This window comes from Rhinolophus hipposideros (assembly GCF_964194185.1).
Source record: "Rhinolophus hipposideros genome assembly, chromosome: 20".
Taxonomy (NCBI): domain Eukaryota; kingdom Metazoa; phylum Chordata; class Mammalia; order Chiroptera; family Rhinolophidae; genus Rhinolophus; species Rhinolophus hipposideros.
Window position 1 is genome coordinate 18,567,563 of NC_138066.1, and position 25,314 is coordinate 18,592,876.

The 25,314-nt window shown below is 41.4% G+C and overlaps 1 protein-coding gene across 10 annotated transcripts in view; it reads left to right on the forward strand.

The window, feature by feature from the left end:
• The window catches only part of NF1 (neurofibromin 1), a 198,798-nt gene extending 185,824 nt beyond the window's left edge, over positions 1-12,974 (forward strand). For 5 of the 10 annotated variants that reach the window (XM_081029818.1, XM_081029824.1, XM_081029820.1 and 2 more), the window contains 3 exons: positions 799-1,015; positions 6,857-6,910; positions 12,375-12,974. In XM_081029818.1, coding sequence (XP_080885944.1) covers positions 799-1,015; positions 6,857-6,910; positions 12,375-12,517 — 414 coding nt within the window. In that variant the 3' untranslated portion in view covers positions 12,518-12,974. The remainder of the gene's footprint in view (positions 1-798; positions 1,016-6,856; positions 6,911-12,374) is intronic. The other 5 variants (XM_081029823.1, XM_081029826.1, XM_081029825.1 and 2 more) reach the window with 2 other exon arrangements.
• Positions 12,975-25,314: the final 12,340 nt, after the last annotated feature.

The following is a 25,314-nucleotide window of genomic DNA, read 5'->3' on the forward strand; positions in this document are numbered from 1 at the left end:
AACTGTTGCATTAGACTTATTCTTCCCTGAATGTGTATTCTCATTTGCTCCTTCAGTTTGTTCTTCGGTTGGCATTAGTTAATATAGTGCTATATAAATGGGTATTTAATTATTTTCTCTATGTGTCGTCTCTCTCCAATGGATTGAGGTTCCTTGAAGGCAGGACTTCTATTTCTATCCCCCACAGTTCCTAGTGTAGTATTGTAGATACAGGGGTGCTAAATCAATACGAGTTACGTAAACCTTGTTCTGATCTTAAGAATTGGGAATTTATTTTGTTTAGTTGTTACTGAATATGTCTTTATATGCAAAGGCTGTCATTAAAGATCATGGGCCTGAAGTCACAGAAATAAGTATATCATCCAGGAATTTTTGTATTTCGATTGCCAGTAACCCTCTGAGCCCTTCACGGTGTTTAGTTAGTTGGATCTGTAAATGGCAGCTGGAATGATGACGCTCTGCTTATTTTCTCTGTTTTGGAAAATTGACTAGACATCATTCCTGATAATTGTGTTGTCTGAGGATTAATTCAGTCTTTGTATGTGTGTGGCTTTCTGTAATTGCAGGTTCATCTAGAATCTGTAAGTGTAAGCCAAATAAAATTCCCAGTTGTGAGTCCCATCTTAGTCTATAAATATTACTCCACCCCCATATTTTAATGATCTGTAATGCCAAGGAAGAAAAATAGTAAGTGAAACCCAAAACAAAAATTGAATTAATCATTTTTGGCTTCAAAGGGGATCTACCTAAAAAAAGAAAAAGAATGGAGCTAAAATAATTTCCTATTTTCCATTACAGCAAACACAAATCCCAGACTATGCTGAGCTTATTGTTAAGTTTCTTGATGCCTTGATTGACACGTATTTGCCTGGAATTGATGAAGAAACCAGTGAGGAGTCCCTCCTGACACCCACATCTCCTTATCCTCCTGCAGTGCAGAGCCAGCTTAGTATTACTGCTAACCTTAACCTTTCTAATTCCATGACCTCACTTGCAACTTCCCAGCATTCCCCAGGTCAGTAAATGTAATCTTTATATAAATCTGAGCAACAATCTTAATATAACAACATTAGGAATTCCCTCGTTCTCAGTTTATAGCAGATTTTGCTCCTTTTTATCTTGAGGTTCATTTTACATTTCTTCTTTACCTTGTAGCTGACTTGAATTTTGTTATTCCATAAAGCTTTCTGCTTTTAAACAGTTATATGTATGATAGTAAATGTTTAGAATGTTCACATAGTGTTCCAAGGTTGATAAGAGTTTGGGCAGGAAGAGCAACCTCAGGTACATTACCCTGTAGGTGAACAGAATTATAATTCCCTTACTAGATATACTAACCTTGCCCTAAGGGCTTCTGAGTCTCCAATACAGTATACCGTAACTAAAACATATACGAAATATAGCAGTACCCCACGTCCCTGCTGCCAGCAAAAACTCAACCATCCAGAGACCAACCTGAAAATCTAGGAGTAAATAGACAAGCAGACAAAAAAAGCCATCTCCAGGAAATAACATCTTAAAGCCCATAAGCAGATTCCTTACTGTGGAGTCATTCTTAGGTCCAAGTGGGAAAAGTATACCAATTCAGCATGCAACTAAGAGGTGGGTACACTAATAAATACCAGCTAATAGCTCGGGTGGGGCTGAGATAAACAAGATGGCTGAAAAGCAAGCCTATGGAATTCCGGGCTCCTTCAGTGTCGGAGGAACGGTTTCATCCAGCTCGGGTTAGCCCTGCAGGTGTTACTGATCATAGAACTAATGCTGTTGTATGTTGTGATGACAGTGGGTGATGAAAGAAAGCTTCCATTACTGTGATGTCTTCTGTTCAGAAAGATACTCTTCTAAGATGGTTTCTTCCCTAAAGGTTTTGTGTTTCAAGTTCCATTATTTGAAGTTTACTTAGGAAACACCTCATTCTATAAGGAAAAGTTACTAAATTCTTTTGTTAGCATGGATTTTCTTTTTAAAAGCCAAATGATGTATTTATAACTCTTTTGTGACGTTCAAGATCCATAAATAGAATGGCCGATTTATAATCCTAGTTTTGCATAAACATTGAAACAAATATAGCTTTGAAGGTTCTGAAGAACTTGGCAAGTACAATAGCCAATTCATATTATAAGCCATTATGTTAAATAACTATATCCATCTATTAAGCTTTGGTCAGCAGAGGAAACAAAGTATTGGATCAAGCATTTATTAATATTTATCCATCACTTTACTGTGCCTAGTAAGGTTCTTTTTCTCCCCCTGCAAGAAATAAAAGAAACCTGGCCACGCATAGAACCATGTTTACTTGCCCTCGGTCACCTCTTCCCTAGGACAGTGTTTCTCCCAGTGTGGTCCCAGACGAGCAGCATCAGCATCGTTTGGGAGCTTGTTAGAAAGGCAAACGCGGGGTCCCACCCACACCTCCTGCACAAGAAACTCCAAAGTGGGGCCCAGCCAGCAATCTGTGGTTTAATAAACACCCCAGGCGATCCTTACGCACTCTAGAGTTTAAGAAGCACTGCCCTAGGGTATGCCAGGGATCTAACACTCGTGATCAGCGTTTCAACTGTTAAAGCGAGAGCAAAACCTAAATTTTATTTTCTTTGAGATATTGCAGCTCCTGAATTCTTTCCCTCACCATTGTCCCCACCCCTTAAAGTCTTAGCATTTTGGAGGTGGGGGGACTGATTATAGAGGTTATTCAGTTCTAGGCTCACATGTTGTGTGCCGTGGAGAGACTGAGGTTGAGAAGAGCTAAACTAATTGCTTTGTCACCCAGCCCTCATCTAGGAGCAAGGCCAGTGTTCTACCATATTCATTGCTTTCTGTAGCTATGATGTAGCTCTCATCTTTCTTCCTGCGCTTCCCTTCTTTTCATTTATCTGTTTGTTTATTGCTATCTCATTATTTCCATCTGCCTTAAGTCCACCATTCCCTTTCATCCGTAAAGCTCTCTATTTTCTGGTTATTTGTTATTTATAACATTGATCACAATGAGAAAAGTCATAAACTCTGTCTGTATTAGTCCTGTTGTTTTTAAAGTTTGGTTCATTTTGACCAAATTTTTGCCTCTTGGGCTACTAAAGTGTGTTTAACCTGTCAAAATGATTAGTTGGGTGTCCTTAACTTTTTTTTTTTTTTTTTTTTTTAAAAACCTTGCTAGGAGTCTTTCTGCCTATCTTTGCCCACTAATAGAGACAATAAAAGAATCAGGCTGAGAATAAGGTTACCAGAACAGGCTCCCCTGCTAGTTGGTTAATTGTTTATGTCCTGTATTGGTTGGACATCAGCCATATCATTTGCTTTCCAAAAAAAATAGTCCTACTCGGCAACCTTTTATTTAAAATTGTTTATAAAAATCGGAGAATAGCATGTGTGGTTTTGGTTACAGTTTTAAACCAATGGTGTCACCTCTAGTAGTTCTCCAAAGATGGTTGCCTGGATAGACGACTGCACCCTGGAAACCTCTGACTATTCTGAAGCTTTAAAAGTAATAGAATTAATTAAGTAGAATCATGGCATTCAGCATTTCCTGTCTCTAAATTGTAAATGATGTATCCTTTGGTTTGCCAGATTATTTTACTATATTTTTTGGAGAAAAAGTTTATCTTATCAATAGTGACTTTACTCTCCCACGAAATCTATTTTATCTCTAAATTGTGGGCTTATCTTCATGAAAGGATCCTAATTTATCTACGTACCTAATTACTGTGTTTTTGTTATTTGCTCTTATGAAATACCTCTTATAAGAGTTAATACTTTGTTTGTACTTAGGTATACTGCTTCATGTTGTACCTTGTACCATATCGTTAGCTCCAGGTAATCTTACATCCATCCTATCTCCTCAATTTATGGAGCTGAATTTGCTAATATTGATGGGCTAAAAGAAATGACAAATCTTATCCAGATTTCTAACTCAGTCTAGCATTTCAACTTGGCTATTTAAGGGTATAGAAACCTGTCTCCATTTCCATCAGCCAAGTCTCATTAGAAATATTTAAAGAAGCTCTGTGTCACTCCCTGAAATGGCACGTAGGTGTGGTTTGCCATCAAATTACCCAATATCAGTCTGTGCCCAGTCTACTGAACTTTAAGCAGGTGGCAAAAAATAATAGCTGTTGGTCTGCACACAGCTCAACCCTTTGCTGCAACTTTTCATGTCAATGCAAGACTTTCTAGATCTGTGGTGTTTAGCAGGATCAGCCCCTAAGCTGTGTTTCCTTTTGGGTTCCAACATTCTCCACTGTCAAATCAGCTAGGTAGGATTCATGATCCCACTCATATCCCTAGCATTAAACCCTGCTTCTGAAGAAGTAGCGGTCACTTACATAAAGCCATTATCTCTGAAAATGCATTCTTCTTGACAGATTATCATAGCCCACGTGCCTATCCCCTTAGCACAAGGACTGTTTTATAAATCTATATTTAAAAATGCATAAATGACTGTCTTCTCACTCCCTCCCTAGTACAAATTGAACTTGGCAGCAGTGAAGCCAATGGACTGTATTTAGAGTTCAATGCATATAACTTTGTATTAACTGTGACCCTTTTAGCCAAATAGACATAAAATGTTGCCTCTTCACATTTTCCCAAATGCCACTAAGAGAATCTTGAAAAGAATCCATAACGTTTACTCTGATATATAAGAATATTTCAAATTTGCCATTGCGATCCAATATTAGGTCTTCTATAGCTGAGCTGCACATGAATTGAAGAATCGGATTAGAACCAGAACTAAAGCCTATCTACCTAAAAATGCTATATATGGGACTTTCTTTTGCTTAAGGCCAGGCCATGAGTGGTTCTGTTAAATGTTGAGCAAAGAAACTTTTTTTAAAGCCGTATTTTGAGTGCTTTTTACCCATTTCATTTCAAGTATGCATTTCAAGTACAGTCTCCCTGCACCCTCTTTAGGTGTTAAACAGCAAGTATACTAGAAATAAAAATCCAAATGGACCTATATGGACTTAGTACTCATTAAAAAGAAATTAAATAGATCCATTTTCATGTATAAAAATTTAATTATATTCTACCAAGGTCTCCTAATATTTTTCACGCTGTAATTTAATTCAGTAAACATTCACACACCTATTTTGTAGGTGTGCACTAGGCACTCTGGAGCATTTAAAGATGAGAGACCTGGTTTCCAGAGACTTGACAGTTTTTGCCTATGGATCTCAGTACTGGGTTTGAAGCTAGTTATTTCCTTCTGATCCATGTTGTTTAACAAATTCTATACATACACCAATTCTTTGATTTTTAAGTACAAGAAGAATACTACAGTGCTCTGTAGAAGATAACCAAAATTCCAGCTATTTGTCCTACTCAGTTTACTATGTACAAGGGGCCCTATTAGACCCAAGGGAGGGGAGGAGCTAGTGCAGGGGTGTCCAAACTGCGGCCCACGCAGGCCAACTGCGGCTCGCAATCCATTGTTAATTGGTCCGCAGCAAATTCCAAAAATATATTTAGTTTACTTAAATAAATCAGGTGAGGCAATATGTACTTCACCCCGAGTGAGTGGCGGGCTGTTTGTGTATTTTACCACACATGGCCCTTGGTGAAAACCATTGAAAAAAGTTTGGACACCCCTGAGCTAGTGGGACATGATACCTGCCCTCAGGTAGATTTCAGAAGAGTAAGAGTGGTAGAGTGTACACAGTAGCTATTTTGACTTCTTTTGTGCCATTTGTCATGTTGTACCTTGTACTATATTCTGATAGTTCAGAGGGATAATTGTTTGGAACAATCAGGTAATAATCATGGCAAAGGTGTTATAATATATTTTTTACCTCAAAAAAATGTGAGGTGTGTATTACAATTTCTTAACAAAAACAAGCCTGTAATCTATTTTAAATGTTTTTTACTAGAAAAAAAAATCTTTATTTATTTTTTTTCTTTTGGACGAGCTTATTTTACTGATAGTATTCGAACGTGCATTTGTAGAGCAAAGACCTATTTAGATGGACTTTATTTTAAATTCACTTCTTCCACTTTATTTTGGGGCTGTGTCCAGGCCTGTCAGTTATCTCCTCACTAATGCAGACCTCCCTCCTGGGAAGCTAAGTGGATCCGCTAGGAATTATCAGCATTCCTAAACGAATAATGCTGACAGCTGTGTGCGCTGTGATGGTTCCCCAAAACCATTTCTCCAAATGTACAGGCATATCTCGATTTTTGCACTTTGCTTTATTGTGCTTCACAGATGGTACTTTTTTTTTTTTTTTACACATTGAAAGCAAGACCCTCCACCAGCATAAATGTGATAACTTGCTTTATTGTGGTGGTCTGGAATTGAACCTGAAATATCTCCGAGGTGAACCTACAGGCTTAGCTGTGAGTCGGTAACATTTCTAATATGTTTACCGCTTTAAAATGTCTCCCTCTTGGAAGAAACTTACTTTGAGTCTACTTAAAATCTCTGAAATGCGTTTAATGTTTGAGGGAACTGTTTATGGTGTATTGGACCTTTATTTGGTATTTTCTTGATTTATTTTTCTTTGTCTTTGTTATTGCCCTGTATTTAAAGGCGAAAAATCATTTTACACTGAGCAATTGGTTGGTGTAATATCTGCTAATATTTTTCTCATTTTTAAGTTTAATTCTTGATTTAAACTAAAATTCTTAACTGTAATAAAGGTTATAAAAACACATCTATCTGTAAAATTGTAGCTTCTACCATCTATTTACAGAGAGTAATATTTAGGAAACGAATGGTCAGAGTTCAATAATTAAAACCCAATTCCTTCTGAAAACCAGGGAACATAATAATTATCTACTGTCTAATCGTATTTCACCCTTTTTAAAAGTCTGATGGACATCACTTACTTTTGTTTTTTTCTTCCATTCTGTGTCTGTGAAGCTTCTCTGCCTTGCTCTAAATCAGCAGTTTTCATGCAGCTGTTCCCTCATCAAGGTACTCTTTCCTTTCGTCATCTTTGCACGAAACACTGCTTACCCTGCGCTCATCCTGGGCACACGGCATGAGACCTCACTCACCAGGCCCGTAAGCACATCTGGCTTAGCACCTGAGGAGCTCATAAAGCCACTGCTTTAAGGTCTGGGTGCTTCCTGGCACTGCAGGACCACGTGTCCTGACTTGGTCAAGGAGACCAAGGAGAAGGAGCTGCTTGTATTCCCGCTGCACAATGAAGACGCAGTCCCAGCCTCGGACTAACACAGGCAGGTTAACAAGAAACTCTGGGAGACTAACTAGAGGCAGCAGGGTATGTGGTTTGCGCAAGTTTTCAGCTTAGGAAATGCGCAAGTTTTATGTTATGTTTTTGCCAAATATTAAACGAACCCCAGTGTTGCCCTAGAAATTAAAGCTGGCCATCCACTCTATCACCTGTATTTCTTTTTTTTTTAAAAGAATATGGTCCTTAGTTAGCAATAAGAACTAAGGCCAAAAAAATGTGATACACTTATGTCTAATTTATAAAAGATGTCTTTTCTTTCTTTTACTCTTCTGTAATTATTATACCAAAAGACTAGACCTAATAGAAGAAGAAATGTTTGTAATTGATGAAAGTCCACTAAATTTTTTCCAAAAAAATTCTTATAGTTGCTATTTTGTATATCTAGTTCAAAATACAAATATTTCTAAATCTATATTTAACACATCTCCGTGAATGTATGTACTATAGCATAAGAAGCTATAGTTGCTTTTTCGCCTAAGATTTATTAATTTTTGTGCTTATTTACGTTAGCTTCAGTAATTTTACAAATTCCAGTATAAAATTCAAGTTCTCTGCATTTCTAAAACTTTTCAGTATATCACTTGGTCTTTTTTATTTCAGATATTAGGAGCATCTTAATTTATATAATAATAATTTTGTCTATGTGCAAAAAGTCTTCACATAGATAATCTTATCTGATTCTTCTACAACCCTTTGAAATAGACATCTCTACTGGATCCTTAATGGCCAAAACTAGAACCAAATCTGATCCAACCAAGACCCAAACCTGGGTCTTCTGACATGTTTACCTTCTCATATATGTAATAAGGCTTTTCTGACAAGTTTGCCATATTAGATATGTAATAAACTAAGCAATACAGTGTCATTACCTACTAGCACTGCTATGCAGGTGGTACGAGATTTGGGTTATTATTCGTTTTTTTCCATTTTTATTGTGGAATTTCTTACAAATTACCTAACCCACTTCTCCTAAGCTTCTCAAGAACTTAAATGGGTTTAATCCTTTTATTATTTCATGGAATGATTAGGTTCCAGTTTGGGAGATTGTCGTGGTGTTTAAAAAACAGGTGAATTTGTTTTTAATTACATGTTTTATTATTTGTCAGGCTGGATCTATATCCCTAGTTGTCCAAATACACAAACCCCGATACCTGCCTTCAAGGAACTCGTGTTCCAGCAGAGGAGATAGACATGTAACTTGAACAACTGTAATGTAATCAAATAATGATTTTTCCCATTTACTCGATTCACTAACTTTCGGCCAAAAAACACCTTTTATTTTGGATTTTGTCTTTATCTGGAACCAGCACAATTCATTGAAGCATAGTGCTTATTAATACACTGCTGTAGAGAATTTCCAGCTTCTTATGCCCTGCATGTTTGTAAGTGGCTGCATGTTTGACCACAGCATATCTGTGGGGGAGTTTAAACTAGCAAATCTGGACCATAGAAGTGTTTACCTTTATTTTATTCAGGTGGTGGCCCCGGGGCTTCTGTCATCTCGTGCATTTGTCCTTTTGTGCCCACCAAGGGTCACAAAGGAGAGAGCCAGTGTTTGGGGGCATAAGAGAGACCAGAATGCAAAGCCTCAGAGAGACCTTGATGAGAACAAGTGCAGCACCAAAGTCTGCTCACTAATTTAAAATAGAGTATGTACCAATGCAGGGTGGATTCCAGCTCCATTTGAGCAGTCTCGCTGCTGATCTGAGAGTTGTTCCTATGGAATGTTGAGACAAATTCCTTCATCAGCTTCTAGAGAGGTTCCTAGATTTAATTTTAGAAGGTAAAAAGAAAGAATGCTGCCAAAATTCTCAAAAGTGAGAATAATTCTTAGAAATCTAAATGCCATAACCAGATACTATGGTCATTCTGTTTCATACAACTTGGCTTTTTCAAGAAGCTGTATTATGGTATAAATATAATGCATTAAAAATTTTTTTTTCTTAACAATGACCCTCTAGGATTTTTATGTCAGCTTCTCCTTTGATCCTTAAAGTAAGACTTCTTGGCTATGAAGTTGAATTTAGGAATCACAGTCATGCCACATTTACCTAGGTGTGACTTGGGTCACTAAGTAGGAAGAAAACACACATACAGAAACAAAAATTGAATTGAGATGAAAATTGAATCTGAGAGAAGTACGCCACCAACCTCTCACATAGCATTGAAGCTTTGGGTCATGAGTGACAGGGTTGTCAGTGATGCTTTACCATTTTTAATTAGAGAAATACATGCTCACTAGGAAAAAAGAAAAAGAAAAGTCAGCAAAATAGAAGACAAAAAAAATCCCCCATAACCCCACCATTCTAAGACAATCACTGTTTATTAATATTTTAGCGCCTCTTTCCAGTTTCTTTACGTAGTTGAAGTCATAGAGTGTGTAAAATCTTGTGGTTTGCTTTTTATCCTTCATATTTCACAGGAAATAAGGCTTTAAATTTTTTTATTTAGAGGTCTGAAGGTTATTTGCTTAACAAAACAGAAAATGGAATATTCTTAGTATTTCCTCAAAGAAAACCTTTACCCTCGTGACTTACTCTATGTGACTATAATTTATGTAATTTTAATTCTTGAAGATTTCACTTGTCCTCAGACCTTGCAGTGTGATGACTGCTCTCCCCCCAGCGTGAGCAGCAGTCTAGCAGTGACAAGGCTGCCCCAAGGTGGCCACACAGTAGAGCCCCAGGGTGGCAGATGGCTGGCAGAGAGCTCCAGGCTCTTCTGGTGGCTGTCCCCGCTGTGCCCTCCTGACGACCATCTCCTAAATGTTTCAAAATTTTATCTTTTAAAAGTGCTATTTTTATCTGAATCGTATTTCCTGTTAAAGAAATGACCCCAGATAAGTAAGTAACTGTTGGACTTGAATTTGTAGGCCACATGCAAATAAGAAGTGGAAGGACAAATACAATGATAAGTTTGTGATGGAGGAGGCTGAAAAAAAAATTCTCTTTTTCACTAAAAATATACACACCACCCTCTGGAGATCAGGGATTGCATCCTTTTTGGCTTTGAATTACAGCCCCCACATTTAAAAATGAAGCGTTCAGTTAAACCAGTATTATTGAAAAAGACATCAGCTAGATCCCATAAGAATAATAAGAATAATAAATGATCTTTGCCCTCCTAGATGCTTTTACTCTAGTAGAGGAAATAAGATGTATACACAAGTTGTGATAATATAGGAAGATGTAATAAATATAAATGCCATATAAAGGCAGGGAGGAAAAAAGGCCCGAGAAAGTAGTTCTGGCAGGAGACAGAAGAATGCATCGTGAAGGAAATAGAGATGAGACATATGGGTTGGCTTTTGTCTTGTGGAAATAGGCGAGGCAATGAAAAGAGCCTGCTCAAACATGTTCAAGGCACATTCAAAATTCTTTCAATTTTGTTTTGTATTTCTTTTCTAAATAGCTCTGGAGACGATGCAAAGAAATGTACAAAAAAAAAAAAGAAAAAGAATAGAAAGCATCCAGAATTCTGTTAGCCAGAAAAAAGTTCTGTGAACATTGTGATGTGTTTCCTTCCATTTGTCTTTCTGCACACGTGGTTAGAATAGAATAGAACAGATTAGAGATGCTGGTTCACCGTGCTTGGCTCAGGTGCTGCTGACGTTTGCAACTGCATTCACACTGCTAGCCCAGTGCACTTTTTCATGAACAAACACTGACAAATGTCCATATTCCTTCTGTAAATCTAAGACAGCAAACCTCTACAGGCCATGTACCTGTAGATGCCTTATGCTCGGAATTGAATTCAAGGCTGAATCCAAATGAAGGCTGTGTGGCTCCTAGAAGGCGGAGGTCATCCATTACACATCCATTCCCTGTTCATGAACCAACCAATAGAGGGGTGTGTCTGTGTACATTTTCTAGAACATAAATAATTTTTGACTTGGAATGCCACTGTTTGTCCAAAAATAGAAATTTTTTCATTCTCAAAATTAATGTTTATTTTAAAATTCTAATGGTACATATAAGAATAAAGTCAAAATTACCTGAAAGAACGCCATCCAGAGATAACATATTTTGGCAAATGTTTTCCCAGCTTTGTTTCCCCCTACCCCTCACTTATGGTCATCTTTCTGTATATCAGTAACTATCAATCAGTACTTTACATTTCATACAAATTGCTAAAATGCTGCCCAGCTGTTTGTTTGGTTTCCCACCAGTAGTTATGCTAAAGGTGGGTATGACCAGTCTAATTATTTTGGTAAGTTTTATGGAGGTGTAGCAGAAAAGTACACAGATCGGAAGTTTACGACCAAATGAACTTTTACGAAGTAAACACACTTAAAAATCCAGCACCCCAAGCAAGAAACAGACCACTACCAGCAACCCAAGAAACCACCCGCATGTCCCCTTTCAGTCACCATTTTCCCAGGGGTAACCCCTATTCTGTTACCTAATTTGTAATCTGTACTAACTGAGAGGTACACAATATCTTGTTCTTACTTCTGGTTACTGTTATAACGTCACTACTTAGATTATTTGTCAAATTCATCATAAGGCCCAGTTTTTGAAGGTTCCCTCTCCTCCACAAGAGGAATAAATTTCATCTGTTGAAGGTGAAGAACACAAATGACTTGCCGTGGTTGTAAAGGTCAAAGCAAAGATTCTAGTCTGGTCTTTGTGATATATTGTTTTCTCAGTAAACATCTGCGTTCCTTTGGGACAGGCACTGTGATTTTAAAAATAAAAAAGCACCTGCCTTTCTTTGCAATGATGCATTTCAGTGCCTTCTGCAACTGGAGAATGGGTGTAGTCTGTGTATGAACCAGTAAGGATATGTGGCTAGAAGCTGACCTCTGCTGGAAGCTTCTGGTATGATTTGGAGGAAGGAGTTCTTGTCTTCCCTGGTGTCTGCTAGCCTTTCATTCAGCTCAAGCCTGCCTGCCTCTAGCTTTTCCTTGCAACTTCTCGGGTTTGGTTTTTTTGTTTGTTTGTTTGTTTTTGTTGTTGTTGTTTTTTCTTATGGTGTTTTTCTGCTGTGATAGCAAACTTTGCTTAACAAAATGTAGTTTTCTGTGTGGCCAGGTCTTCGTAAACATTCTAGCAGTTGAGTATTAAAATGAAATATGCAAAACAATTCTCCAGGTTGTATCTCGTATACAAATCCTGAGATCCAACTCTGGAGCTTAACCCCCAAGGAGAGGGAGTAACTGGCTGCCCTGTTTCTCTCCAGGAATCGACAAGGAGAACGTGGAACTGTCCCCCACCGCTGGGCACTGTAATAGTGGACGGACTCGCCATGGTTCCGCAAGCCAGGTGCAGAAGCAAAGAAGCACTGGCAGTTTCAAACGTAATAGCATTAAGAAGATCGTATGAAGCTTTCTGTCTCTCCTTTGTCCAACAGACTTAACACGGGCTCTTCACTAGTGACCCTTCACCACCATTCTGTGATGCTGCACTTCATGTTTTATAAGGAGCCCATCCTGTCTGCCATTTTGCCAGATGATCAACTCGTGGAAGCATTGCCTAAATTTAATGCTGATTTTCCTTTAACTTTTTATTTTTCCTTTTAATTTTGGTGTGTCTGGTGTAAGCACGTGTTCAGAACAACTGCAAAAGGAAGTGGGAAGTCAGGACACTTGAACTGAGAACATCCCAATTGTGAGAGAGGATGGATTCTTGAATACTGCTGCTACTGGCCAGCTAGGAAAGCCGTTTGCACAGAGCTCTGCCTTCTCTTTCCCCTTCATCATACAAAGTAAAGTGTTACACGTCTTTCAGGATAGACGTTTAGGAGAGAAATTATATTATAACCCCAGTATATTTAATCTGACTTTTAGCTGTGGACTTTTTTTTACCTTTCAAAACTGAAGGAACCATTAGAGGTCAAACCTCAGTGACTTCACAGCATAAAGCCACAGGCCAGGTACTTTGGGGGTTGGAGGGATTTAGTATTTTCTAGTGGGTTCTGAAGAAATACTAACACTTGAGTATTAGCAATAATTACAGGAAAATAAGCATAACTACATATATCTTAACATTAATGAATTAAAGCGATGGGTTCTGAGGCCTTATCCAAACTCAGTCATCCAAACTATTTTTTCTCTAGCTGATTATCTTTTAATCTTCAAACATGCTAAAAGTTTTTTTGTTTGTTTGTTTGTTTTTGTAAGCCAAAACTATACTAAGTATAGTAGTTATATATTTTTCCCCTCCTCTTCTTTCCTGTATAACTCTGAGCAGGGTAATCAATGAACAAAGTGTTGAAAATTGTTCCTAGAATGTAACTTTCATAGATGTTTGCATTAGCTCCATAGCAAAATGAAATGGTACGTGATTTTGAGTAGCTGATGCTTTTATTTTAATAATTTTCCCAGGCACATGAAGTATGGTGTATATTAACAAAAATGTCTTTGATTAAATGTATTTTGAATGTCTTATAATCTTCCCCCTCCCCTCCAAAAAATGAGCAATCTCTTTAGCAAAACATTTGGGTTGTATATGATAGAATTGCATTTAATCACTGTGAAAAAACTAGTCAGCCTGCATTAGTATGACAATAGGGGACCTTAAGAGGTGCTGCTATACTGAGTGGGATGGATTACAGTGGTGTTGGGATTTCCATAGTAATGCAGATCCAATTTCTTTGTGGTACCTGCAGTGTGCAACATAATTTGACTTCAGAGAGCATACTAGTATCTGGATGTTCCAATTTAGGACTAAACCATATTTATTACAAAAAGATATTATCCCCCTACTCCTAGGTTCCCTTTGTATGTTAAGATGTAATGGCTTTGGGAGGGGAAGAGAAATCTAGGGGAGTGGGGAGTGTCCTGTAGTGCTATTTCATAAGTGGATTTCAGTAAATTAAATTCCACAGCTAAATCAATAAATAATGGTACATGTAAGTGTTCTGGTTTTAATAATATAACACATTTCACATTTATCCACACAGTAACAATGTAATATGTTAATGTAAATAAAATTGCTTTTGATATTCAGAAATAACAAGAATTTAATTTTTTTAATTTGTTTACAGTACTGGGAAAAGTAAGAACCATTTGCCAAATTAAAAGGGGAAAAAAAAACAAACAAGAAAACCCTTAGTATTAATAGGTATTTTGACATAGAATTGTTGGAAAATATTAAAGACAGGTGCAATTAACTATAATTTTGATTTTAAGGATTGTAGAGGTTGCATTAGAATGGAATGTTTATAATAACAGATCAACTAAGACGATATAGAAGCCAAGGCTAGGACTGAGCTTAGGAACAGGTCATTACGAACCCAGTACCCAGGATGCCAAGCTGCCCATCGGGTCCTCACACAACCCAGTGCTTCTGGGAAAGGATTCCCAACTTCATGGCCTCTGGAAGAGGAGGCGGATGTGAGCATGTAATCTTTTTGGTTCCACGTTTTTCCTCTTTGTTGATTGGTTTGGGTGCATATGCCAGTGGGTGTTGTTACACCATTTTGCTTCTCCCATCCAAATAGACAAACTTCCAAAGGTTTACTGTTAAAAATATTGACCTTTCCATAAACATGTTTCCCAAGGAATGATATTTCTTAAATGTATTCATTATTTCCCTCTAGTGTAATGAATGGAATGAATTCACTTGAAGTACCTCATGAAATGATCAGCGTTGCACAAATCAAAATTGAGCCTTCTTTGAACAGCAAAAATACTTTTTGACCAGTACATCCTAGGAATTTGAAAACTTACCAAGATTTAAATTTTTCCTTGTTTAAAGAACTTCCAACTTTTCGGGAAAATCTAGCTTTCCAAGTAACTAAAGTGAACATGAGATAAATCTCTTACCAAGACGCTTCCCCTGAGAGATGAAATACTTTTTTAGGCCTCATTCCTGTAATCTGCACGAGAAATTCTGAAATTCAGAGCAAGTTGCCCGTTTTGCGTAATCTGATGTAAATTCTATAAAGAACACTGTAAGTAATATGTGTGGGGTTTGTGGATGTTTCCCCTGACTTTTTCAAGAGGCAAACATTAACTCATCACGTTTTGTTGTGCAGAATTTACCTGTTTTATCACTGCTCCAGTCCCCAGGGGGCGCCCTTGTATGCCAACGAGGGACATGGTTCACTAGCTTTGGGGGAAGTGGCGACTGCTCTGTCCTTCATCCCTCAGGCACCTGGTCACTCGTGGATGCCAGTTCTGTGCAGGTCCTGAGCCAGGCGCCGAGGACCCCACAGTGAGTGGTCAGTTTCTGGCCCCACAGAACGGATGTTCTAGGGAAAAAAGGAATGGAAGCCGGCAACCCTCCCTGCTCAGTGGGTTTTAGGGTTTTTCAGTTTTGTTTTGGCTTTTTGTTTGTTTTTGGTTTTGTTTTTACATTTCCATCCCCCTCACCCCCGAGCATAATGAGGCATGTCTTACTCAATGTTATGCAATGAACTTATACAAAAATTCACTCTTAGTGTCAGCCACACAATTTTTTTTAAAATGCAGTATATTCACCTGTAAATAGTTTGTGTAAAATTTGACAGAAAAGTATATTTACTACACTGTAAATACATGTGATGAAATATTGTATTATTTTGCTTTTTTGTAAAGCAGTTAGTTGCTGTACATGGATAACAAACAAAAATTTGATTCTTCTCGTGTTAGTATTGTTACCTTCTTCCTGCGACTACGTTACATCATTCAAAGAAAGCGCTGTGTATTGTAAACTTACATTGTATATGATAACTTCCTCTCCTTTCCACCCGGACCTGAACTTGGGCGGTTCGCTTGTCTCCAGCCTTGTTAATATTGTAAGCCCTTGTGCGCCAGCAGGAGAGATACCGCCCAACAGACAAAATTGAGCATTGTGGGGGAAAACTGTAGAAATTATTTCAGATCATTGTTCCCCAGCCCATTTGCCTCCCTGTGTATGTACTCCCCCACCCCATCCCTTTTTTTTTAAGTAAAATGTACATTCAATCTGCTCTAAGATGTGGGGAGTTATTTCATTGCTTCACATGCATCGGCTCTGTTTTCTCACTTCCCCCCACTCCTCACTGATCTTTAGAAACATTAAGGCCATTTCCTTTCTTTTAAGGATGGCTTGGGTTCTCCTCCTCCCCACCCCATGGGTTTCTATTTCTAGAAACTCTCCCCACTAAAAGTGAAATAAGTAATTTTGGTGAAATGTGTGAGGGAAGAGAACGTTTTTCTCTAGCCTCTTAGGATTCCTGGCTGGGTCTGAAAATTAAATTGACAAAGACAGATTAACGGGAGCAAAGCCAACAAATTTATGTCATGCAAGTTTTAGGTGACATAGGAGCCTTCAGAAGGAAATGAAGACCCAGAGAGACAGTTAAATCTGAGTATTTCTATGCTAGGTTCAATGAAGAATGGGCAGTCATGTAGAAAAATGACAGGACAGGTTCGAGAAGACAAGGTAAGTGTAGTAAACTTGGGGGAACTCGGAAAGGCCTGTTTGTTCCTTTGTCTCATCTTTGGAGATAAGGGTGCTCCTGCCTGCTGGGCCCTCTCACAGGAGGGTTTGATGTCCTGTTTCAGGGGAGGAGGGCAGGGGAAAGGTCAGAGTGGCCGTCCTGTTTCTGCCATTTTATCAGACTCCTTCCATTTAAAATATTTCATATGCCAAGCTGCTGTATGTGGGGGTTGCGTGTCCCAAACCCCTTCAAATGCATTTTTAGGGCTTGCCAAGCCGAGAGGTGACTCAATCCTCTATGACAAGCTGACTTGAACTTGACTTCTTTTAAAATGAGCAGTGGGTCAGAAAATCCAGGACGCCCTGAGATCAAGCACTCAGAGGGCGTGTGTTAGGACCCCAGGATTCTCTCCAAGGAACTTCAACTCCCCCCCTACAGAATCTTCTGTCACATGACTTGTGTAAACACTGTAAAACACGCTTTCCCTGGCACAGCTGCTGCAAGTTTTACTATCTTGTTTATTCCATTATGTGGTCTATCTACTCCCAGATGGAGAGAGAACCGAGCCTCGATTCTGTGGGCAGGACAGAGCTGACCCTTAGGAGAGTGACAGTGTCTCTCCTGTCACTCTCCTGTCAGCCCTTTTTAGACAAAGGGCTAAAAAGACCGTGAAACAGATGCCTGCAAGTCTGAGGCAAGAACTGGTCTGTTTCTGGGAAGGCCGAGAAAGCGGAAGTACCTTACCTAGACAGTGCTGGGCTCATCCCACGCATCTGGGACAAAGACAAACAGTAGAGATGAGGTCCTGGGGAGAGAGAGAGCATGTGTATTTAAGACTTCTCAGGTGATTTCCCTGGGGCCCTGGAGCAGAGAACTGAAAATCCAAGTACTGCAAATAGCTGTCTTCTCCAGTGGCCTGAAGTATCATAGTCAAAACGGGGGGCTGACTGGGGTGATGACCCTCCATCCCTAGACAGTTGGCTCCTTGACATGGACCATGTTGTTTATCTTTTATGGGGACCCTGTGCCCCGGTTTTGCCTGCACAGAGTTTTGCTTCTTGGGACACCTTCAGAATAGCCTGGCGATTTTGAACTGCCTGGCCAGAACAGTTCATTCCCACAGGAAATTGGGGAGGAGCAGGAGATGCTGGAAGAATAGTAGTATAATAACCTGCAACCAAGTGGTAGCTTCGCCGTGTTTCCCTTTTTCTAGAAAGTAGCCCAGCACCCCCCACCCCCACCAAGGCAAGCCCCTCAGGGTGACAGGCAGCTTACAGCATTTACCCTCTCCCCGAATTCTCTGTGCATCTCTATCAGGAAACCAGCTTAGCCGCGCCCCCACCCCCCACCCCAGGTCAGAACAGCCTCCAGCGCAGTGGCCTCCAAGTTCTCAAGGGCCTATCTTCATTAGAAACTCAGTCTTTGCCCTGAAGTCAGTTCCACTTAAGGCTCTTTTAGCTGCAATTTAAAAGAAGTCCTTTGGATTGGTGATTACGTTGCTGCATCTGAGGCCTGACTCCAGCAACATGGGCCCTGTTGGTTTGAATCTCTCCCATTGTGTTCTTTTAAAAGTACTGGTGTGGGGACAGAGTCCCAGAGAGCAGTTTCCAGGCTCTTGGCCTCACATAGAAAGGTGCTGGCTCGGGTAGTAGATGGTCATCAGCTGTGACTACTTGGCCATCAGCTGTTACCGGCTGTTAGCCATTAGCCACTGGTATAACTGCCGTAGCTAAGCTAACAAAGCATGGCGTGGTGGTGTGGTGTCCTGGCGTGTCGTGAAGTGGTGGAGTGTGGATTACGGATTGCGGAGAGGCGGATTGCAGCTAGCAAGTGAGGTTGGTTGGCAGAGACAAGTGGATGGCAGGTTGCGGATCGTGTGGCTCCTGCTTCCTGTGTCTCCAACCCAGCAGCCAGCGAGACTATAGTGGTATGACTACCCTACCTATGGCTCCGTGGGTGTTCCTTTTTGGCCTCACCATATCCTGCGTTCTCATGTGGGGAGCGGGACCAGAGACCCTGCATGACACCCTGCATGACAACTGGCTAATCGTAAGTGGAAATGTCATCACATGAATGTGGAATTGTCATTTTAATCGATTTGGCTTCTTTTTACAAAAGTACCTTCTAAAAATCCATTTATACTGTGTGTGTATACGTTTATCCATACCTTACATACCTGTATATATGCATATTTAAAGTTCCCAAAGCAGCTTGTTACATTTTACCTAAATTAGGCCAAATTACCTTTATCCTTTTTGAATTACAGGCAGACCTCATTTCATTGCACTTCACATTTCATTGCTCTTCAGAGGTGTTGCATTTTTTACAAACTGATGGCAAGCCCCTCCACCAGCAAAAAGATTACGACTCACTTTATTGCAGTGCTTGCTTTATTATGGTGGCCTGCAACCAAACCTACAATAGCTCCAAGATGTGCCTGTACCCCCAAAATGTCATACTGTCCATTTTTTCTAGGTCTTTTACCATATGCTGAGAATCAAGCTGGTTGTGATAAGGAAAATGTTAGGCCTATGGGGTTACAGGGCTCAGAACTTCCCCCCAGAGGGGCCACTTCCTCAATATAAAATAGGGGAGTCACACTGGAATCTTAATAGTGCCCTGCAGGGACCTGGGCCACAGGCAGATGTGCTGGCAGGAGATCAAGGTCTCCCAGCTCCATGGGGACACTGCTCATCAGACATCAGACCAGTTCCAAACACTGGCCCGCGGTCAAGGTCTCCCAGCTTCTTGGGAGGCTGTGTGCATGAGTGGACCTGCAGGGCCTGCAGATGATTTCTCCCGCAGAATGCTTTGTTGTGCTGCACCTGTCTAACCTGCTTCTTCTCTGCTTGCGTTCGGATCGCTACCCCTCTGGCTGGCTGCGACCGGAGACTGTCCCAGGCCGTAAGTCTCAGTAAACCTGTGTCTCGCACTCAGCCACCTGGCGTGTTCTTTGGGCTTGCAGCTTCTCAGGCACCAATCTTGGAACAACTCGGACTCAGTCTGAACAGGCCCTTTCCTGGTCAGAAGTCCAGAGACCATTGCCCAACTTCAATATTTTTAAGGGAAGAAAATGTCAACAGATGAAACCTCAGCTGACTTTGTCCAAAGAAACATTTTCAGTTGGTTATAATTGTGCTGAGCCCTATGCCAGGCATTGCTGATGCAGAGAGAGAGAGACAGAGAGAGAGAGACAGAGAGAGAGAGAGAGAGAGAGAGAGAGAGAGAGAGAGAGAGAGAGAGAGAGAGAGAGAGAGAGAGAAAGAAAGAAAGAAAGAAAGAAAGAAAGAAAGAAAGAAAGAAAGAAAGAAAGAAAGAAAGAAAGAAGTTTGCCTTTTGTCCTCTATGAGCTCACAATTTAGTGGGAAAAACAGCCACATAACCATTGACCACAGTGTCCCAATATGTGGACTAGGTTCTCGGATGGTGGCACAGTGACTGGCAGGGTTGGTGACTGAGGAGCTGGATCTTGAAAAATGACCAAGGACTTTGTCCTGGTGGAAATATGTCTGCTGAGCAGTTGAAAATAGGGTTGTGGAGTCTTGAATGTATAGGAAGTCACTGAGGCTGGCGACGACATGGCGCAGAGAGCATGCGTAGCAGAAATGTGTCTGGGCAGAAAGCAACACACCAGGAAGACGACTGGCTCATTCTGTTCTTATTTTCTTCCATTATTTTGTCCCACCTTGGGGAATGCACCCTATTTTTCTTCATTTAAAAATTCCATAAAGACATACCTTAGTCCCAGACCAGCAAAAATAAGACAACAGACCCTCTATCTTTGAGTCTGGCCCAAAGTCAAAATAGGATGAGAAATTGATGGTGAGGAATGCTCTCTCACCAACTTGGTAATTTGTGAGTGGAAGGCACAAAGGAATTAGGTGATCTACAAGTTAAGCCAAAACACTACCACCACCACCACCCATACTTGTATCTAGGATTCTACAGGAAACCAAAAACTTTGTTTTTCATTAACAAAATACTGAGCTCTTTTGAGTTAGCAGCATTGAATCGTTCATGTAGCAAACATTTCTTAGGCCCCTTGTTTTCAGCATCAGCACCTCTTGGAAATGCTTTCTGATCACTGTGGGCTGTCCTGTGAGCCCTTCTCTTGGTCCTGTAACAGTGTCTCGTTACATTGTTGTGGTTAGCAACTGTTCCTGTCTCCCTGGTTACACTCTGGTCCTCCAGATGCAGGGGCCATGCCTTTTATTCAAGGTGCTCAGTACATGGCTGTTGAATAACACTTAAGGCTCTATCTTATCAGGGAACTACATAAAGATTTAATAGAAGAAAGACACCATTCACAATAGCAACTCCATGCAAAATCCCTACCAAATTGGAGGTGACTTATGTGAAGACTTATTAAAAAGTCTAATCCAGACTTTGAGATTTCACGTTACTGTAAAATTTCCAAGACGTGTTTTGTCAAGTTGCGCATTTAGAAAAAAACATAATAATAGTAATAATAATAATAATAATAATAATAATAATAGTCTTTTTATAATAGAAAGGCCATTTCAACCCCAAAAGAGGAGAGAGGAAGGGAATTACAGGATAAAGTATAGTTCTTTAAAACAAATTAATTTTGCTTTACAAAAGCCACTGCGTTGTCCTTATTTTCCTTCTCTTGCCTCTGATTCAGCCGACACAGTGCTGCTCAGCAGACAGGCATGTGCGGGAGGCTGGGCAGGAAGAAGCCAAGCAAACGGGGGGGGGGGGGGGGGGGGGGGGGCCGGAGGAGGGGAGACCACGGTCCTGGATGGGGAAACCGAGTATTGCAGAGTTCCAGTTCTTCCTAAATGAATGTGATGATTTAACACAATTCTAATCAGTGTGTCCAAACAGTGTGTTTGGAAGACAGTGTGTCCAAACAAAATGATCTAAGGGTTCACCTTGCAGGATAAACAAGAAAGCGTGGCCAAGAAGAAATACATGAAGAGATTAGTTAGAAACTTTTTTTTACTACTAGATAAAACAGAAATTTTTAAATATGTAAAACTATGATAATGGTAATTAGATGAGTAGAATGAAACAGGCTAAAAGATGCAGATTATGCTATGGGGTGTTTTGTTTGTTTTATTTTTTATTTATTATTTTTAAAACCCCACTACTAACCCTCAAATTTCATTGGCTTAAAAGCCACAAGTTTTTCTTACCCCGCTAATGTCCACCAGTGGTCGGCAGGGGGCGCTGCTCACCCTGTTCTCGGGGCCCCGATGGTCAAAGAGCAAAGGAAGACATTAAGCGGCGCTGCCCAGCGCTGGACGATGGGACGGTTTCACACCTGCACTGTGCAATCTGGTGGCCACCGCCAGTCATATGGGGCTGTTGAACACTTGAAATGTGATTACCGAGACGGAGGAACTGACTTTTTCAATTTAATTTAATTTAATAGTTACATGTGGCTAGTGGCTGGCTACCAGATTGGACAGCCCAGCATCTGGAAAGGCCTGAGGCCAGGTGTGCGGTGACTTCTGCTCACAGTCACTGCCTGAACTTGTCACACAGTGCCACAAACTCACAAGGGTCAGAAAGCCCTCTCCTCTCTCCAGGAGGAGAGCTGGAAGCATCGGCCCAGAACATTAACGACTCCCACGACCGGGAAGGACGTGTAGACCTAAAGCCGTGGAAGAAATCCTAAAGATTCTGAGCTGACTATCTAAGAAATTTAAATGTCACCGTGTCAAAAAAAAGAAGAAAGAAAGAAAAGAAAGAAAATCATATCTAAAATGTAAAGGCCAACAAACAGGGAAATTGCTCTCATTACAGAGTTCATAAAAATCTATGTTAAGAAAAAAACACAAGTAGGAAAAAAAATGGACAAAGATATAAATGGTGAATCCACAGGAAGGAAATACTGTACCAATTGCTAATGACTATCTGATGGAAAAAGTCATCACACTTTCGTGAAAAAAAAAAATAAAGCAAACCGAAACAGTGAAATACCATTGCCATCTGTCAAATTAGCAGAAATGTATTTAACTAATCCTTGTGGGTGCGATGGGCTCACTAGTGCACGTGGCCTCACCTTTCCGTATCACTAGCCTTAGGAACGTCCACACCATTTGCCCCATTAATACCACGTCTCGGAATCTATAGTCCAGAGAAATACATGGTCAGAGAGGTAAGACCCAGACCCTCTGCGTTCTGCGGCTCAGGACCACGGTGCTGAAGGGATCGTCCCAAGGACAAGAAGGGAGAGTTGATGTCAATGTCAGGGCGATGGTCTCCTCAGCTGACTCCATCTGGATGCTGTGCACATGCATTCAGGCGTCTCGTGTGTGTGCATGCACACACACACACACACACATACCTTTTTTTATGCAGATTTTACCATTGGGGGCCCAACTGAAGGGAGGACCTTCAGCTCTTGGCAGCTTCATCTCCACCTCCTGCTTCCTCAGCAGAGACCGATCTCTGGCCTCTGCAGCGATGCTCCTTACCCCTTACTGAGGCCGACTGCATGCCAGGCACTGCGCCAAGGGCTTTCCCCGCATCACCCTGTTGTCTCCAACAGCCCCCACAAGGGGGTGCTATTAGTAATTCTATTTTAAGGTGAGGAAAATGAGGTACTTTGCCCAAGAGGAGATGCAGAGCGTGGGGAGGGCATCCCTGAACTTCATGAAAACAATCTAGGGGAGTCCACATAGAGTTCTGTAAGAGCAGAGCAGTGAGGGCAACCAAAGAAGGCTTCGTGGAGGAGGTGGCATTTGAAGGATGGCTACCGGGATGGGGAAGGGAGGACATTCCAAGCAGAGGGAACAACCTGTGCAAGACCAGCAGGGCATTTCACTGATCAACTCCATGTTGAGTCACTGTCTTGGAACCGAGGCCCATGCCACACAACTCCTGGAAGATAGTAAGTGCTCAATAAGCGTGGGACAGTAGATTGCATTACTGTTCTGCTGTGTCTTACAGAACGAAGGGCGTTGGCTGGGAGCAAACTATTAATAGAAAGGGCCTGCCTGCTTGCTGCCTATGCAGAGGACGCAGGAGCTTTTCTTTTTGGCAGCAGGGTTCAGCAGAGGACTCTGGAAGCAGGGAAATGGACAGAAGTGGGTTTGCAGTTGGCGAGTTCCATGGCAAGAGACTACACGCCAAACCATAAGGAACAGAGAGGTAACTGCCAGTGCTCTGGCAAGAAGCCGCCTTTAGGAGCCATTTCTGTCTGATGAGAAGATGTGGAGCCCAGTTGGGGAGCATAAGTAAGGGGTTGGCATTCTTCCTGCAATCCTGGAAGGAAGGTTAGTAATCAATTGGTCCTGCTCCCGTCTGAGGGTCAGAGAAGGTTCTGGGTGGGCACCTATGGTGGTAAAACCTCTGGCTTCCCGGGCATCCCTCCCCATGAGGAAGGACAAGGTCTCCATATGCCCTGCTCACCCTGGACACACCCCAGTCCTGCCAGGGTCCTCAGCACCCCCAGCGCCTGTCTCTGCCAGCTGAGAGTATTTTAGGACAAGTGAGCAGGCAAATGGGTTCACACCAGTTTCTTCCTCTTCAGAGCGATAATTATTCATGGTTAAAAAACACCCCTGCAGGTTGTGAGCAGAAAGAAACTGTGAATCCCACCTGGCTCACCCAGAATAGTCTCATCTCCAGATCCTTAACTTAATCACATCTGCAAAGACTCTTTTTCCAATGAAGTAGCATTTACAGGTCCCGGGGATTAGAACACGGATACCTTTTGGGGGGCCATCTTTCAGTCCCCCGTGCCATAGATGCCCATTCCTTCCTTAATGTACTCCTTCACTGACCTTAACTGTGTGTATTGGGCATGGTGCTAGGAGCCGGGAACTAGAAAATCAAAAGAAAAATGTCACAGTTGTCCCTTCCCTCAGGGACCTCGGGGTCACTGTGTGACCTTTCATACCTACTTCCAGATGCTCTGGATAAATAACAGAACTAAGAGATGTCAGGAGAGTCACAACAATGGCTAGCCCTTACTACTCCCTATGACAATGTTCTGACATTTACAGAGATCAACTCCCCTGACGCTCACAACAGCCTTAACCGCATCTGCAGGCTGGCTCTGCACTTGTCACTTCTCTGCGAGAATGCTACAGAAGCACAAGGGAGAGGCCGTGGACGTGGGAAGGGTGTGGTGGGGAAAGCGTCCTGCAGGAGGTGTCACTTCCACTGAATCTGGATGGACAGGAGTTGGTCAGAGGAAGTGGGTGGGGCGGGGGTACGACTGAAAAAGTGCCCCAAGCAGGAGGCAGGAGGGAGCTGGGATGCCCCCTGATAGGAGAGAGGACAGACAGGAAACAGGAGCTGGGTTCTCAGCAGGAGATCAATCTAACCAAAGGCCTCTGTTCTTCCCTAGAGAATTAGCCAGAATCCCAGCTGCTCCCTCCAGTATGTTGTCCAAATATGCCAGTTCAGGCCTCTGCAGCTGTTGGAGATCACCTGGAGAAAGGGGAGGAAGGATGGAGGCTGCCAGCCTTCGAGCTGCCCCCCACCCCCCGGGGGCTTCTTGCCTCCCTGGGACAATCCCCTCAACCCCAATGTTCCCAGCTCACAGAAGTTTTGGGGATCTGGTCCCAGGTCCACCTCTAAAAACCTGGGATCCTTGGAAATCACACCATCTCAGAGGGTCTTTCTAAACACTGAGCAGGCCCTCTGAGCTCTCAGATCCTGGGCCTTCAGCTCAGATCACACTGTGTTGTGACTGCCCAGCGATCAGCTCAGCAAGGACAGAGGCTATGGCTGCTCTCCTTTCTCCATCACCTAGGCACACAACAAAAAGAATGTGACAACCCAGAGAGAGTGC